This window comes from Pholis gunnellus (assembly GCF_910591455.1).
Source record: "Pholis gunnellus genome assembly, chromosome: 19".
Classification (NCBI taxonomy): Eukaryota; Metazoa; Chordata; class Actinopteri; order Perciformes; family Pholidae; genus Pholis; species Pholis gunnellus.
Genome location: NC_136546.1, coordinates 926536 through 945171, shown reverse-complemented (window position 1 = coordinate 945171; position 18636 = coordinate 926536). Strand labels below are relative to the sequence as shown.

Genomic DNA, 18636 nt, shown 5'->3' with positions numbered 1-18636 from the left:
TGATAAAATAGCTATAACTTTGTGATTCTGTTTAGGCCAGCAGAGAAGGCTTAGCTGCCAAAATGTAAATAAATAAAAACATGCCTCAGTTTTCCTGTTTTTATTTTTCCTAACATGTGTGCTGAACATTTCTATTTTCCTTGCCTATAGTTCAGTGAGCCTCTAGCTCAGGTTTAGCAGGCTAGTCCCTGACAGGACCTGAGCTACAGTGGAGTTCTCACACTGGCCTTAAGCGCTGTGGCCCCATTCTGCCAGGAAAACCAATTACTTAGTGTTTCGAAGCCCTCTGAGAGCCCGAAAGGGGTCCATCATTTAACCATGAGACACTGCAACTTCACTCACTGCCGGCCCTTCAGCAGCGGGTCACACCAACACACAAATACACACATACTGAAAACTCCTATGAACCTACACACCATCAAAAAGTTCAAATTGGGGCATGGAGACAAACATTTACTTCTGATGCTGTTGATTTAATTAATCACTTAAAAATACAACCTCTAAAAATGTGTCTATTTTTCCTGAGCTTGAGAGATGACACACGTTTTTACATAGAAAACCAGCAACATCCCCAGTAAATTAAAAAGAGAAGGAACGCAAGATGGATCATACTTCATGAGGGTAAAATAAATTGAGAAGCACTCAGCCCAAAACATCAGTCCTGAAAGTTGCAGTGCTCTCCAAACTGTATTTTCCAATTAATTTTTAACCAGCATTGGGCGGTGAGTCAGCGGCTAACAGAGTGACCTCTCAGCCCCACAGATAGGGTAAGCTTTCTACTGCTCAGTGTCTTCTTACCAACATATATCTCTCTCTCACACACACACACACACACACACACACACCAACAGGTCAGTGCACCCAAACAAACACTGGTGCATGTATGCACTCACACACGCAGTCACACGTCAGGTCTGTTGTACCAGACATGGTGTCATACATTACTCTTTACGTGAAGCCTCATTTAGCTTGAAGAAGCTGTTCTTGGTTTACACTGTGATGTATCTCTATCTGTGGCTCATCAACTGTATTGTGTGATAAAGGCTTTAACACAAATCTTCTTCAGACCGCTCCGTTTGCCTCCAGTACATTCAATATGCTCACTCTTTGTCTGTTTCGCTCTATCTCTCTCTGCAGGATAAGTTAATGAGTCTAATGAGAATAAAGACTGAAGGGGGAGAGAGGGAGAGAGAGCGAGGGAAGGAGAAAGGGAGGAAAGATGGGGAAGCAATCAGATGTGGCTCTGCCCAGCCCTTGGCAATGACAAAGTGGAGCAATTATGCATGAAGGCTGTGACATTGACTGTGGCATCACCTCTTCTGCTGATCTGTTAAAAAGCAAACACACTCTATTATTCAGTAAGGCTCTTACTCAATCACACGCACACACATGCAGACACACACGTTGCCCTGCCAAACATGTTCAAGGACACAGATGATCATACGTTAACAGGTTCACACGTCTGCGCACACTGCCGTGTCATCGGGCCGGTGTGAGCGCTGCACCGAGCAGGTCAGCAGAAGGTCAGAGCTGTTCCACAATCTCTCACCCAGTGGGTGTGTTAGCTTCTGTGAGAGGTACACGTTCCCTTCACCAATCCGTCACCTACTTTTAGCCTCTCATTTCTCTCCGGACGTGAGCACACGCACGCACGCACACACACACACACACACACACACACACACACACACACACACACAGCTTACCTCTTAACCAAGTACACGCCCGCGGCCCCCATCATCCCTCTCCACTGCCCCACTTGATGCTTGGGTGCATAGTGAGGGTGTCATGCATGAAAGAGATATTGATTACTCACAAGAATGAGTCCTCAGTGGCTCTGGTTTATACGCTCACTCATAACCATAAGACCTTTACACAGTCATCCTCACATGTACGACATAGCTAGGCTGGACTGGCTGCATTTAAAGGGGAGTTACTATGGAAAACATGAGACATTAAGCACTACTGAAGGATGATTCTGGTTTATTAAAATCTGTTTTGGCCATTGTTTGCATCACTAACAATCATAACATCACCAATTAACTGCTGAGATCTTAGAATTTGGCGACATTGCTAAAAAAGACTAAGAGTCCGCAGTCTGCTGTTTAAAGCACAGCAGTGCTAAATGCTAACGTCAACTTGCTGATATTTTGCAGGCATCTTAATTTAGCACGTTAGCATGCTAAGATTTGCCAATTAGCATTTAACACAAAGTACAGCTGAGCCTGATGGGAATGTCATTAGTTTTGCATTGGTCATAAATCAAAGTAATGGACAAATAGCCTGTTGAGGGATGATCAGAATTCATCCTGAGGGGGACATTAACGCGTGTATCATACTTCATGACAATCCATCCAATAACCCAAAATCTCATGGTGCGGCTCACAAAAAGGTCAAGGGATCACCGAAGGCCCCCGATTATTTTTTCCATGGCACCAGTCCAACAGTTAGTTATTTTAGTTGTGGACAGACAGTCAGGCCCACGTTGCCATCCATAGAGCAATGCTGCTAACTTTGCTAACATTTCTGAACAAGTCTATCAGAAATGACGCAACAGGAAAATAAGTGAGGCTGAGGGGCCAGCAGGACTGTAGATGTTTTTGATTAATGCTACACATCCTGTTTCATGACAGTAAGATGTCAGCCGTGGAAATAACAATTTGTCACAAAACAACACCAACATAAAAATAAAAGCACTTTCAAAATTTGAAATGCTAAATTTGCTCATAATCAGCGAAGAAAACCTGGGTGAGCATGAAAATGCCAGATGGCTGATGGTTCTCTTCCTCAGCAGCTGCAGTGAACATACCTTTGAGCAAGGCATTTAACCCCATGACGAGCAGGAAAAGGGATATTTAGTGGATAAGAGCCTTTTGAAACCACATTCCGATTTCATTTCTATCTTCTAGCAAAAAACACACAAGCAAATACATAAAATGAAAAGAAAATTACACAAAAACACAACATGAGAACTCAAAAAAGCACTATTAATTATGGGCTTAAATTCATCAATCCCTCCAACTACGCTTTAATGATTCTAATAGCGTGTGATTAGACATCCCAGTGTGTCATCTTTCACATGAAAAGACAAACACAAGACTCACACCTGTCAGGATCCACTATAGGGTAAAAAACGGAGTGTGTGAGCTCAGCATATTTCAGAGAAAATGATCAGCCAATTACACAACTAATTATTGCCTCTTTCAGACCTGTCAGACTGTGCAAGAGCAGAGCAGCGGAGATCAATGGGATGTGTTCATTTGAGCAACACACATGCACACCATTGAAAGGGAAGAAGATGATCAAACGCTATCAAATGCGTCCGTGAGTCTCTCAGAGGACCCCCAGTCAGCCGCTGAGGCAATGGGGGTTAATGGGTGTGTGATGCTTTGAGATTCCCCTACAACAACATGCAAGATGAATCTGTTATCTGCTAGGCTACACTCGCTATTTCTTTTTTTAAATGAGAAAAGAGAAGAGATAAAAGACTTAAATGATGTTTTGTTTACTTAAGGCTTCAGGCAGGGTCAGGGCTAGGACTGCAGAGGAAGAGGGGGACGAGGGACGGACGGAGGGCAGGGAAGGGGAGCATTACAAAACAGCATTGAACTTCAACTGAACTAGGAAAAATGGAAGTGAGTAAGAGATCAAGAAAGAGATGAAAAAAGGAGGGATGGGTGATTTAATCATGAGAGAAGAACTATTTTCACATTTTGCAAAGGGGGGGATGAGGAGGGAGGAAGTGAACTGATGACTGTCTGATAAAAATCAAATAAAAAGGATGGGGGAGGTGTTTGTGTGACAAATGGGTAAGGGTGAAGGAGTGACAAGATAATAAACGGGACAATGAAGACAAGTTGAAAGAGAGGACAGATGGGGAGGAATAAAAGAAGGAACTAGTGAGGGGATAGTGTTAGAGTTGTTCCAGTACAGAAATGCCTCCGATAAAGCCTAAAACGCTGGATCGAGCATCGGCAAGTGCATGACTCAATGCACCGATCCGATATCCCATTTATCAGCTTAATTACGCTACACAAGAACAACTACATGTGTCGCTCCCTACCCGTAAAAACTATTATTGGTCAAGGGTCAATTATTGCACGATCATGATAAATTCAAAAGTAATTTATTAAAAAACTTTGTTAAATGAATACAGTTGTTTGAAGGCGATGTTATTACATTAATATAAAAAAAATATCAAAACTACCAATGCCATGAGTTTCTTTATCTTTAGTGTTATTTTTTAATTGTTGCTATTCGATCAGTACTCTGTATTTGACGATATACAAGTTCAGGTATCAGAATATTGGACCATGGGAAGGAAATAAAAGAACACAGATAATGAAGAGAAAGCCTCTCACTGCACGCTGAGAACATAAAAGACAGGGGTAGCTGAAGCATCTACAACTGAGCTATACAATGCCAGAGCCTTGTCGTAGAGGTCCTCCTCCTACATTAGTTGTGAAGGCACCAGGGCTGTAGCTTCCACTGAGGACACTGAGGTTATGTCCTCTGAATTGTTTGTGTTCTTTAAAAAGAGTTGCCTGAATATAAGTAATGACATTTAACTTCAATCCCCTCATTTGGCATTTATAAGCACTATAAGCATACCCCTTTGTGTATTAAGCACATAAAACAACCACAAATAATGAAAAGCCCAAACGTTCACCGCCACATGAATATCCATGTGCAGCCAAACATGTTTTCTCCTTCAGAAGCCATCCAGCATAGAATTGCACACATGGCTAGAAATGTGCAACATACACAAACACACAAAGGAGCACACAGCAGGCACAGCATTGGGAGCTGATCAGTGCTTGATTATCTTCCCTCAGTGCAGCGCACCCTAAGCAGAACCAAATCGGATGACTTCATTAGCATATCATCTACATAATGGCTCCACCAGAGCAAGGGCATTCGCCTGCTACGTGGCTGCTCCCATGTCTCATTCTGAGGTGTGGGGGGGGGGGGGTTAGGGTCAGAGATTCTTTCATTTTGGTCATAAGTAAGCATATGCTGGGTCTCTTTTGAGTCACATGACTGCTTTAGACATCTCAACTGACCAGTTAATTGAGGGCACGATAAAAAGAGAGTTTCCTCTCTGATATTTCCAATTATAAGCCTTTCTGCTCCAAATTAAAGACGGAACACGAGGGCAAGGATGTTAGTACGGTGAATGTAAATTGCCTGAATATTTCTATTTTAATATTCACAACACTTTCCTTTTGCAAATCACCTGGGGAATGTTTGATTAAAAAGCTTACATAAATGTGTTAAATATTAAAAGTACTACCCTAAAATGATCTTGTTATAAAATGATCAATGTGTATTTTGGCATTCCAGTCTGATCACACAAAAAATGTTTATTTCGTACAGACTCGTATTTTTCTCCTCAGTTATTCTCAGAATTAAAAGCCTCGTAATATTATCAAAGGCTCTTAGAATATGTATTCTACTCAAATGGTTTTCATTTCTCGCCTCATAAAAGTCTGCCCTTGGTTTGAAGAACGGCTTTCATTTTATTTAACATTTCATATCACTTACTTTGGAACTCTAATGTTAATAGAAGCCACGGTCACTTTTCCATTAGCTCTGGTTCTTTTGTGCTTAATAAGTACTAGCTGCCTTCATCATAGGTCAAAGTTCAAAATTTCACCAACTCAGATGAAATACGTTTTTGAACTGAGACCTGAACACGATTTGTAGTCATTGGAGTCAGAATGTTCGACTGGTAGACATGCTGCATCGGCGCTACACTTCAACACACTTAAGTGTTCACACAGACACGCATCGAAATAACTCTGAAGTCAGAAAAGAAAAGAAACAGCCATTCTGTCAGGCAAGAGAGCTGCCAAGTTATGTTAGACTCCATGATATGAAAGCTGAGGAGGTTATATGTCACTGATGGGAAAGAAAAGAACGCATTAAAAAGGTAGAAGAAAAAAATGAACGCTTGTTTCACTTTAGCAACGTAAAGGCACAATCCATATATATAGTATGGAAAAAAGGAACAGACAGGGTTTTTGTTTGTAAGATGACTTTGCACTGCAGCTGGACTGTGGACTGACTCTTGTCAGGCTTGAGTTATGTGTTTGTGTCCAGCAGGCCAGAGCACGGACCGATCAGCGTCTTGTGAGGAGCGACTGGCAGCTACGTGGTTCAGGTGTGTGACGACTCAGAGTGGCAACTGTTTGCCAAAAATGGCAACTCCTGAAGAGGTTAGAGTAGCTGCAATAGATATTTTTTCTAAGGTGCCTGAACTTTTCCAAAAAGTTTCCAATGACGATTTCTCAGATGGTTCTGTGTAACAAACCATCTGGCAGGTCAGGTTGGGAACAAGACTGGTTTTTACACAGAGATGACGGATTACCATCACACTGGTTAAATACTACCTAATACAAGATGATCTTCACAAATGAACACCATTTTTATGATTGTTGAAGCGTGAATATAATCAGCAGAAGTTAAAAGCTAATGTTAGACTATAAAGGAAGGACACCACGGGCACATGACTTCATGTCTCCAGCACTAAGCTAGAGGAGGACTAGTTGACGTGATGGTGTTTTAAATTCTCATCTAGATACTTGTTAGCAACTGCTTTTCTTAAGACACTAAATTCACCAGAGGGGTATTTACTGATGTATTTATTATTGTAGAACCAAACTTGAAATCTTTTCAGCTTGTGTTAACCACAGACCTTTAGGACTCCCTGCAGCACTCTATAATGTGTTATATAGTTGAACAATACAAACTGTTACAAAATAACTGAAATATCGAATAGGCCACACCTCGATAGATTTGGCAGACATTTACAGGAACATGCTATGGAAAACAAAAAAGAACGATTTGAATAAAAAAAGATTTTCAGGGTCATAATCCGTAAGTGGGGGAAATGCTGCAATATCTGGTAACCATCCATGGCCTATTTATTGTAGATAGGTGTGTGATTGACCAAAGAATCTACATCTTAGCATAAAGGAAGGGAATTCCACCTGTGCTTTACAGTTGACAATGTTCTTTTCTAAGAGGCAACATTGTAGCAATATTCATCGTTGTCTTCATCCATTACAGAGAAAGACATGCTACCAACATTTTGCTGAAAACTGCTCAGTAGTTCCTGAGATATGGGGCTAACTAACAGATCGACCAAACTTTAGAAATGAACCTGTTTGGCAGAGGCAAACAGAGGAAGAGAGGGTGAAGCAGAGAGAGGAAGAAGAAGAGAGGAAGAAGCAGTGTGCTCTAACAGAGCTTTCTGTATTTCTTACCATTCTGCTGCCATGCTTGTTTACTTTCTCCCTGGTGTGAACATCTATGCATGGCTGCAGCCATCACATTTACACATGTCACCCCTCTGTAAAATCACACAAACACTCTGCACACACACACACACACACACACACACACACACACACACACACTCCCACATATTCCTAAGCCTTCCTGCGCTCATACATAGACTCTCACAATACAGCCCTTCAAGCCACATCTTAACCCAGTTCTTTGCATAAATCCTGCTCATAAGGTCTCAGGCACTTCACAAACAATACACAGCATTCCTGAGTTTTCAGCCTCATGTGTTCACTCAGTATACTACTCCTGCATGTCAACCATTTTCTTTGTCTTATTTTACAACATTTCGCTAATTTGAACAGATATGAGAGTGTATCCGGCACATTTATAGCAGGTTTCCTGACTAGTGAGCCATCAAATCATTCATGTGCACTGACACGGCGTGGTAGTGAGAATGTGCTCACATCCCTTTCTTTTACCATAAAGATGTACGTTCATGTATGTGTGCAAACAGATCTTCTCTGTGATGCTGTGTATAAACAGTTTATGTTTGCCCAGCTGCAAAGCCCATAACAAATATTATTTCATGCAAACACATTCAATATTTTGGTGAGGAAGTGTCTTAACCGAGCACAATATTCTTTTGGTGATTAGCAACATCGGCATAATATAGACAAATATGTCAGTTACATATTTGCTCTCTCTCTCCCTCTCTGTTGCGTAACCACGCACTCATGATCCGTGAAAAAGTGGGAATCAGTTTTGCTCGGTTGATCCCAGAGGTCAGCAGCAGAGAGAGAGAACAGAGGGAGAGGAGTAAAGGAGCACAAGGCCAAAAGAGAGTGAAGGAGGGAAAGGAGGTGACTTGGTGTAAGAATTGCGCATTGTAGCCGACAATGTTTTGCGAACCTCTGCCCGTTGTCAGGGGAACCAGAGATGCAGGCAATGGCTCCCAGAAAGGGTAAAAGAAAGAGCAGAACATAATATGACAGAGAATGGTGTAATGTAAATGGAAACAACTAAAAGCCAAATAACAGAAAGGAACACGAGTGTGAAAACAGAAGTGAAGGAGATGACACAGCAAAGAAACAGAACATTGATCGAAGCAGAGAAACCGGGGAAAACATGTAAAGGAAATTAAAAAAGGGGACAATCAATACCTCCTTCAGATTCAAGTAACAAATGTAATGAAACCAATTTAAAATCTACTTCATTCCTTAATAATACAGCTTTGAACCACACACAGAATGGCTCGTTACCTCCACAATTCTGAACAATTTAGCCCCCGGCAGCCATAGAAAAAGAAAGTTCTCTAAATCAGCATCCTTTCAGAAACAATGGGCCTCATGCAAGTAGCACCCGTATGAACTGATTGGTTCTTAAGTGTCTTGTTGGAGTGATTTAGGAGAAGTTACCGCATTCACCAATTTTCTCATATATTGAACTTTCTCTTACGAAAACAAAATTTCCAAGTGGTCCAGAGCTGCGTAGGAGTCATGTGACATTACTCTGTTTTGTCCCAGACGAAGATTTTCACTTATGGATTACATATTTCATTACTTTAAAGCAACTTTGCATGAGAAAACCCTTAATAAATTACACTCTTTAACTATGTTGACAGTATCCTGTTAGGAGCGTTGGCTGATTTTGACGTGGCTCATTCGTACGAATGAAAGTGACAGAAAGTTCAGATAAGAATACGACAATGTCCTTGCATGAGGCCCAGGGAGCTGCAGGAGGACGCAGGAGGTCGGTATTTACAGCTCATATTTTCTGACTGCTTGAGTAGCAGCCGGTCAGTGCTGAAATCAATTTGACCACTGCCCTCAATTTTTAGTAACTTTGAAATCCACTTCGAGGATTGTGGTGTAGTTTCAGACTGAGTAATGAGGAGAGGCAAAGCTAAACTCAATTTCAGGGGGAGCGTCTGGCCAATAATAGCCGTTTATCAACAGCACGAGCAACGCATGCCAAAGCCAGCAAGTGACAGCTGGTGCTCTGAATCCAAAGTCTGAGGCATAACAGGAAACCTCCTTTTCATTTACAAACCACACCTCTGATGACACATAGTGCCTGTTTCTATCTCATGCCCTACAAAGGACAAGGACAGTAAAGTAAGTAGGCTTAGGGCATTTAGAAAAAGAAGATGGTCCTTTGATTTTTTTTTCATGTAAAAAGTGAAATTTGGACAGAATAGATAGTAGCGCTATGGAGCAACAGATACTGAGAGCGGCCCTGTCGGTATGTTATGCATGCACATACATGCAGCAACGCGATACACACCTGCTGCCACTTTCACACTATCCACTAATTGACAGTTAGCTGTGGTAACGTGCCAACAAACTTAATAATGCACCATCAACAGTAAGGAAGTCTGCACTTCTGTTTAATAAGGAAGGAAATGAATTCAATATTTAATTCAGGGCATATGAATCCATTTTGTTTTTTAAAAACATCAAATGTAACAATAACAATAATCTTTTTTCACCAAAAAACTCTACGGGTTCCCTTTGAAGGAATACTGCACCAATTTGGCATTGCACTTACATTACATTACACTACAACATGCCGGACTTGCAATGGACATTTAAAAAAACTAAAAAAGGATCAAAATCGATGCAGCAGAACCAGATATGATATTTTTTCTTTTAATACATTATTTTTCCTGGTCAAACGCTTTCCCCTACATTACCCACCATGCAACCTGACCACAGCAGATTCAGGGTGTCTTCTGCTGGTAGCGGCTAATGTAGCACTGATCTGCTAGCCTCAGTCACAGATGAGCCGGCTACAAAGGTCTGGTAAGATTCATTCTTTCAAACTCTACATCCTCAGACTGTTTTCATTTTCAAACTTGTGGTCTTTATCTCCAACACTTAAGGGAATTTATCAGATTTTGATTATCTCCCTTTTAGGGCCACATGTCTTTTTTTACATATGCAGTAGTACTCCTAACGAGCTGTAAACAGACTTTGGTGTTTTTATAAATGACCTAAATCAATATCTGTAACCTGTTATGGACTTTTTGTCACGTGTACAACAATAAGTCACTTTGTTCAAATCAAACAAAAGATCTCAAATGAGTGAATGAGTTACTAAAGAGCGATACACACTGGCAGGGCAAAACTTGCATCAAAACACACGTGATTATCAGCCACTGGCCAATTTCCAAGCTTCGACACACCACCTCTCCATAAAGCAGCAGTTTAATCACAATTGCTCCTCTGATCGGCATATCACTCCTCATGCTGTGTGACGCACTGTCAACACTATGTAAATATCTTTATACCACAAAACTTAACTTTACTGTTATTTTTTCTTTGGCATAAATACTACATGAGCAATCACTTTTGTTGAAGAAAGTACGTTTGTAGAATATTGCCGGTATCTACTCTGTAAACAAGGCATTCCATTATCTATATAGTATACTGGCAATGTGAACTAACCAAAAAGCTCTGAGGATGGACAGAGCTGCGCATAAATCCTACTGAAGCCTAGCAGCATCTGTGGACAGGCAGTAAGCACCAGCATAGCACTCCCATCTTGAGCCTGACTGTGATGTTAGGCTCATGATGTCCACAGCACTTTGAACTGGAGAGAAATGAGGATAAGGAGGGAAAGGAGGAGGAGGAGGAGGAGGAGGGGGGGGGGGGGGGTGAAAAAGGCTAACTGGAATACTGAGGCAGGCAGAGATGAATAGAGTGGGATAAAGGCAGGGAGGGGGACTCAGAGAGATGGAGTCAGAGTCAGGGGAAGGGTAACAGTCAGGGAGAGAATATATATATATATATATAAAGAGAGAGAGAGAGAGAGAGAGAGAGAGAGAGAGAGAGAGAGAGAGTGTGTGTGTGTTTGTGATAGAAGGAGAAAGAAAAACTCTTTTCTCTGTGCACTTTGAGGGGATAATTGGATAATTAGGAAGACTGACTCCAGATGTGGAGAATAAGTTCTCAGCCCTAAACCTTCATGCAGGGGGATTAGACTCAGGCAGAAGTCTTCACTCCCTCCTCCCTTCCCTCACATGCTTACTGCTCTCTAAAGAGGACTCGCCCCTAATGCCAAGTTATGTCCAAAGCAACTGTGGCAGTGCTCTTTCTCCTTCCAGCCTGGAGCCCAAACAGTTTCATAACAGAATGAGATACCATTCCGTATCATCCAGTGTACAGGGAGTAAGTGCAGTTAAAGGAAGGAGGCATCCTGCACATCAGGCTGCTTCAGTGGATTTGAAGCTCGTCCTGGTTAAACGTTGTGTGATAGTGATACTCGTTACCCGGAGAGGTTGTTATGTTTCTATGTGGAGCTAACATTAGCAGAGTACGTTTGCATATCATTAACTAGCATTAGCACTACGCTAAGCTAGCTACTGAAGCTATACTGAACTATACTACACATGCTGCTTTAGCTTTTTAAATGAGTGTAACAGTGAATAAAGTTCTACCTGCTTTACAGGAACAGTGTTGTTCCTTCATTTCATTGTCTTCTGTCTGGATCACCAGGTGATGTGGCGGTTCACTTTTACACTGTGATCAGAAGCTTAAGCTTTTATCTTTATCTTTCACGGTTGAATCAGTTTGACATCCTGGATATATCTTTCTAACACATATTGTAGACCTTCTGTCTGCTTGTCTCTGAAATCACTTTTTTATTTTTCCAAAATGATATTACATGTATACAGGGAGTGCAGTTAGTGACAGTGTGGGCTCCATGGTATAGCTCTTTCTATGTACAGTATCTAACATTTTATATATTCATAATCATAATTCACTCTAAGTAGACCATGTCAACAAGGTTTTATATCAACTGTGATTTGCATTACTGTGATGTGGAACCATATTTTGTCCCTCCGCATTGTGTGTGTATTTTCAAGGACAATTTGCAGCGTTATTGAGCTTTGGTCACGCATATATATTTTAGTGCTCAGAGGAAAGCCATAACGCTGGCAGCAAGGCCTGCAGGCTGTAGCTAGGAGTCTCATCTCTGACCCAGGGCTTAATTGTAATACCCTGATGAACACCATCCAGGTGTCCTCTGAAAGCAAATCATCGATTAGACATGGGGGAGGAAGAAATGACGTTGAGGGTCAGTGAGAGCAATATGGGCCTTCATGAACAGGACACCATGGTCAGAGCGTGTTCACACTCTTTGTCCTATGTTATCAGAAAATATGCTACAGAATTGGTTTCGATCATTGCTTTGAGAGCATGTCAACACCCCAACATAATGAAACTAACAAGTACATATATACCAACAAGTGTAAACGCAAGCCTTCGTGATCACATCTCACTATATGGATAACACAGGTGATCACATTTGGAAATGTCAACTGTAACTGGGGTTTTTGATTGGTACATTTATTTCACATAAAGACTGGCTCATAGTCTGTTGTATTAGGTCAAATTCGGTGAATGAGATCATTCAATTTGCAACCAGGTGAGCACATGTGATCTCAAAAACATCTGTGAAGTGGAATATACTGTACATATCTGCAGGTTAAAGTGCAGAAAGTTGCAAACTGGAGCAACGTTGCTAACTGGAGCACAGTCCTTGGTCCATTGCCATGGCTTATAGAAAGTTTGCTATATCGTCAAAGCTATGCATCAAAATAAGTTGCATCTCTGAGCCAAGAACAATCGGGGCCTGGCTGATTGATAGATGGCTCAGGGTTCATGCGGCATCAGTCCCAGATTTGAGTACAGGAAAGACAAGGTGCTCCATATTTCTCAATAAAAATATGTGGCTTCGCAACACTGACACGCTCCCCTGGGCCCTACATCTTCAGCACTATCCTTATTCCTTCTTTCTGTCTTTCTTTCTTTCGCCTTCAGCCCCCTCCCCCAGTCTCTCGAGTTACTCCTCTCGGGTCTATTCTCTAGTCTGTTCTCCCCAGCCTCCCACTTACTGTGACCTCTGGCCACCGTGCCATTTTCAGTACATACACACACAACAGCAGAGACATGAATCTAATAGCACAGGGACCTGTGGTAAGGAACATTCTCATTTTAAATATCATGATCCTAGTATTTCTCAATAATTAGTCATATTATAATTTATGTAACCTTGGTTACATGTATGTGTTCCAGAATCATTTTTCTTAACATAATTACAGTCTGGAGCCTATCCAAAGACCACTGCAGGGATACACAGAGACAATCGTTCCTACTTATGCATGTGGGTAATTCCCTATAGGTGTCCCCAGTCCCCAGTCCATCTGACTTGCATGTCTTTGGGCAGTTGGAGGAAACTGGAACACCCAGAGGAAACCCCCATGGAAGCCACATAAAAAGGACCAGAGACGTGCATCAAACCTGGGTCCTCCTTCTTCTTCTGTTATGTAACAGTGCTAACAACTGAATCTCTGTGGGACCGTTCACCACACACTGATCGACCACTACCTAATATACTAATGCAAGTGTACGGGAATTACTACCCCATCCATAGAAAGAATACAGTGCAGGGTCTGATAACAAGCCAACTGTTCACAATATTGAAGACGTCAACTCACAAAATACGTAACAGTCCCCTTTACATGATATCAATCAAGATAGATGATCCCATTGAGCATTCCTGGGCCTCTTACCTGAGTAGCGATTGTCCAATCACAGCTTGGCTAACGTAATTAGGCGGACCTGCCAAGCTTCGGATTTCTTCACATGAAGAAGCGATGTGCCTAAGATATATGTGTAGTAAGATCTATACAGTTTGGAGGGTGGTGTCATTTTGTTTTGCATTCACCAAACAAAAATCAAAAAAAGCTTAAGGGATGGATTAAAAAGTGTGTCTGTCTGCTGTAACTAACTATTTTACAACCTACAGTGGTAACCCAGTGTGACATTCAATGTCATGGAGGACATCACACTACGTGTAATAAAATGCTACATGGATCACCTGAGAATGTCTTTTACCATGAGATCATGTATGAAGCCATCAAGTGCGTCTGTAAGAACCCTGTTACAAGACTCTTGTTAAAAAGGAGTCAACATTAAAAGCTGCCAGAGACAGCCTTTGAAGCAACGCAGCAGCTAATGTTAGCTCAATTAGCTATCAAGAGCTGATACAATCTGCCAGGGAACAGTTGTCATTTCAGACAGGTACATCAACGATTGCTTGTTAGAAAATAACTGAGAATGTTGTGTTAAATCAGGCCTGTTGTCATTGTAACAGCAATACCTGTTATGCAAGGACAACAAGCTTGACAGGGGTAGCAACAGTAACTAAGGGGGAGGGGCTTAAGGAGCGGTCACATGTTTAATATAGTGAACACGGGCAACTCAAACACACACCATTGTAGCCAGTCTCATTGTAGTTACGTTTCAGTCAATTAAAGTGATATCAATCAAACCGGGTGATCATAATCCACAGTTTTCCTACAGCTAGCCAAGGGAGGCACACACACACACACACACACACCCACCATCACACACACACACACACACACACACACACACACACAGCTACACAGTGTATCACATGGCTTTGATAAATAAATAATGAGGCTATTCTCTGCATGATTGCAATATACAGAGACCACTGCTATAGCCTCATTCACATGGAGCCAAATGTCGGGTCAAATTCACCAATCAGCTCCTTTTCAACAGACATACAACTGTCACATCCAATTAAGCACTTAGGCACACACACACACGATTGTATGTCTACACATAAAAGCATATACACCTCATCTTCACATATACAGTTTATCATTAGTATTTACTCTTTGCAAAGACACTGAATAACCCATCATCGAGCTTACTCTCATTCTGATTAACACAGTAATAGTCAAGTGTAAAACACTTACAGTAGTCTAGTGCCAGCACTGACACCGTTATTATTTTAACTCAATCATTCATCCTTCATGCAGCAGTACATGTGGGCGCTCGCTAGCTGGAAAGCATCCGAGTCCCCTGATTTTCATTTTCTCTCTCAAACACACTGACGAGCATATGCACACATTTAATGAACACACATAGTGAATGATTAACCAGTGGCTGCACAAGCGCAAACTCAAGACACACACACACAACACTCTTTCAGCGCAGATAAGAGTAAAGTTGGAAAAAAGAGAGTGCTGTACCTTTGTTTCTACCTACAGTTTTTGGAGAGGAGAAAGGATCCGAAGAGATAAAAGAGGGAAGAGTGTCATCCCGATGAGCGCACCAGAGAAAGACAGCAAAAAGTGGGGATGAGTTTCTGTTAGTCTAGAGTACACTGCCAGCTGACACTGTCATGCAAAATGTTGACGATCATGCAAATGGAGGAGACATGGGAGAAGGGCGGCAGACAACTGACACTTCACAATTTGAGCATGTTTATTTTCTTCTATTTTCTTCATCTTTATCTAAGGTCACACCAGAAAGAGGCACAGACAGATTCATTCCACTTAAAATAAGAGACTTGACGCTTGGTGCTACTTGAGGGTCGAACAGTAGCGTTCTTTGGTTGTGGCTAGTTTTGTTTGTTATGAAGAGGAAAGCTCAAACACAGTTAATATAAAAGCTCAAAGGTCAGCAGTGTCGAGACAGTGTCAACAAGTTCAGAGTTGAACTCAGGGACTCAGGTAAACCCAGAGATGTTGGAGATTCTATGGAAACTATTTCTATGCAAACTTTCTCTGTTATGAAGTACCGAGGCCGAACACAGGCCGCCTCTGCAACGCTTACTGTTCCTTTTGGCCAGGAAAGATCGTTGATATTGGATTATACTGTAAAATCCAGGATTACGTTCAGTGATCTTCAATTTCCAATGTTGAAACTAATGACTCATTTGTTAACTGCAGTTTCCAAGGCCAAGAATGACATTTGAACTGTAACATTTATGCAAATTTAGATAAGAAGTCCTCAAGAAGCTCAGAACAAAAATGTGAATTACTTGGCTATATACTGTTTATACATTTAAACTGAAAATCATTTGTGTCTGTGCACATGGTGACTACAGTGTGGTATAGCATGGGAAAAGATGTGGTTATGGCAAATAAACTGAAGGGGTATATGTATAACACTTGGTTACAATTAGAGAAATATACTGGCTATGGTTTAAAAAGGGACACTTTCTGTTCCTTGTTTTCCTCTCCCTATCTCCCATACCCCTCTTCTTCTTCTTCCTCTAAGCTGTCTCCCCTAATTCCAGTGATTTCCTTATCCACCCTCCTGCTTTACATCCTCCCCCCTCCCTCACCCTGTCGCTGCAGAGGTCGAGCAGGAACAGTGGAGTGTGTCACTGCCTGTTAGCTGTGGAACTGAGAACAGTACACATGTATGTAATACACAGAAACCTGGGTGAAGCGAGGGAGAGAGACAGACGAAGGTGAGATGAGGAACATGCCATGCTGCCATGCCCCTCCCCACCAACAAACACACACACACACACCCTTCTCTGCAGCAACGATGGGAGCATTGCAACACACAAATGCACACGGACAGGTAGTGAACGCACACACAGCCTCAAATTATGCCCCAAAACCAAGCCAGGCGGTGAGTTAACAAAAACAGCAGAGCTTCATGAAGAAAAAGATGCGAGTACCTTGCTCTGCCTTCAGGTGTGCGAGGCCTTGAGGAGAAAAATTCAAACAAAGAGGGATAGAGAAATTTTGAGAACAGCACACCAATACCACAGTTGTATTGTCATCATGATTTGCGTGATGGCAAACCATGGCTACCACACTTAAAGCAAAGCTTTCCCAAGAGCATCTGAAAGCTTTCTGTTGAAACAGACAAGTCCTAATAAAGAGAGCAACACGGTATGTGAATATAAAATAGCTCTCTGCAGGTTGTTTACTGAATAAATATCAATTATGAATTATATAACTTGATTACTGGTACTGTGCATGAATGCAAAAACATGTTTTAGATTAGGCTACATTCTTTTATAAGGTAAACTATGACGACTCCTTGAGACTCACCTGGTTTTCTCTGGACTGCTGTGGAGGTGTCACAGGAAAGGAGAGAAAGCAAAGAGATGTCCTGGATTAACAACACACTCAAAGCTCATTTTGCATGTGGATCTAAACATGCAAAACATAACACTCTTCTAAGCATTGTGCTCCATGTAAGGACCAAAGAGGTCTCCCTTGACATGCCTGATCAAAACAACCAGTTCAGTGTAAATCCCTGTGGAGAGACACCCATAATATTTCATCTGTCCCGTCCTCTCAGGGAATCAGATGGACATTACACCTTTGGCAAACAACTCTTTCACATTTCGAATATTGTGACAGTGGCATAATATTCTGCAATATGTATCACACAGAGGGCCTCAAACTCAAAGAAAAGAGACATAAATCCATGAGGATTCATGGTGTTGTGAGGTTTGTGGATGTTGGGATGCTCCTTGTCAGATCCATATCATTCTCCTCCACCCCCCCACCTCTGACTGCTGACCCAAAATCAGCACACCCCTTGTGGTCTCTCAGAGGAATGCTCACTGTGGGATTCCTGCAGTTCACAGTGTGGCATGGCCAAACAAATAACACATTTAACTTCATCCCTCGAGAGAAGCTTCCTCACCAGGATCTGAGTCGTGGAGGACACCTCGTGGGTGTAAGACATGCCAGTCTGATTTAGGGCACATGACAGATCACTCTGTGGATGCAGTCTGGATCAGTATGCTGAGCTTTTATCCTGCATCCTACCTCTTTAGTCTCAAACCTGCTGCTGTAGCCTAAAATGAATATTGAAAGATTTCTGTAATCAGAGCCCCTGGAGAGCGTCAACTGACAAGAAAATATTAAACAAGTCTTAATCAAGACGGACAACTTTAGACATTTCAAAGTGTCAGCTCTAATACATAATATCTGATATTGGTTTGACTTAGTGTTGTGCTTTGATGTCGGCCCAGGCTACAGAGGCCCAGCCTGGATAGAACTGTTACCTCTCTGACAGCATTAAGTCCGACAGACAGAGACATAGGTATCATTTGAGAGTAGGAGCAGAGACAATTACTGTATACTGTGTGTTTTTTCTTGCCTTCTTTGGGGAGTCCAAAATGGCTGCTACTTCTCCTCCCACATGAGAAGGATGACATTGGGAGAGGAAAGGGAAGGACAAAGCATGGAAGTGGGGGGATGGGAGACAGTGGCTAGCTGATGGACAGCGGCGCAGCGCCCGCTCTAAAGAACTGATGGACTCCTGAACGTATGTGCTTGAATGAGCAAGCGTGTATGCTTTCACTGACTATTCAAACGCTCGTGCTCGATAGGAGTGCATTTGTGCGTACACGTTTGCGTGTTGTGCGCAGATAAAACACTTTCTCTTGAGGCGACAGCGCCCAGAACAAACCAATGTGCTGTTGAGGACATGTGGTCCAAGCGTAATCCCCTGCTCTATTTTACCAGCAGCTTCACCACTCAAA

General features: G+C 42.0%; 1 protein-coding gene across 1 annotated transcript in view; it reads right to left on the bottom strand.

The window, feature by feature from the left end:
• The window catches only part of nrxn3b (neurexin 3b), a gene marked incomplete at both ends in the record, with an annotated part of 276695 nt that overhangs the window by 253867 nt on the left and 4192 nt on the right, over positions 1-18636 (bottom strand). The window contains 3 exons of the mRNA XM_079179868.1: positions 15365-15376; positions 16810-16836; positions 17189-17206. Coding sequence (XP_079035994.1) covers positions 15365-15376; positions 16810-16836; positions 17189-17206 — 57 coding nt within the window. The remainder of the gene's footprint in view (positions 1-15364; positions 15377-16809; positions 16837-17188; positions 17207-18636) is intronic.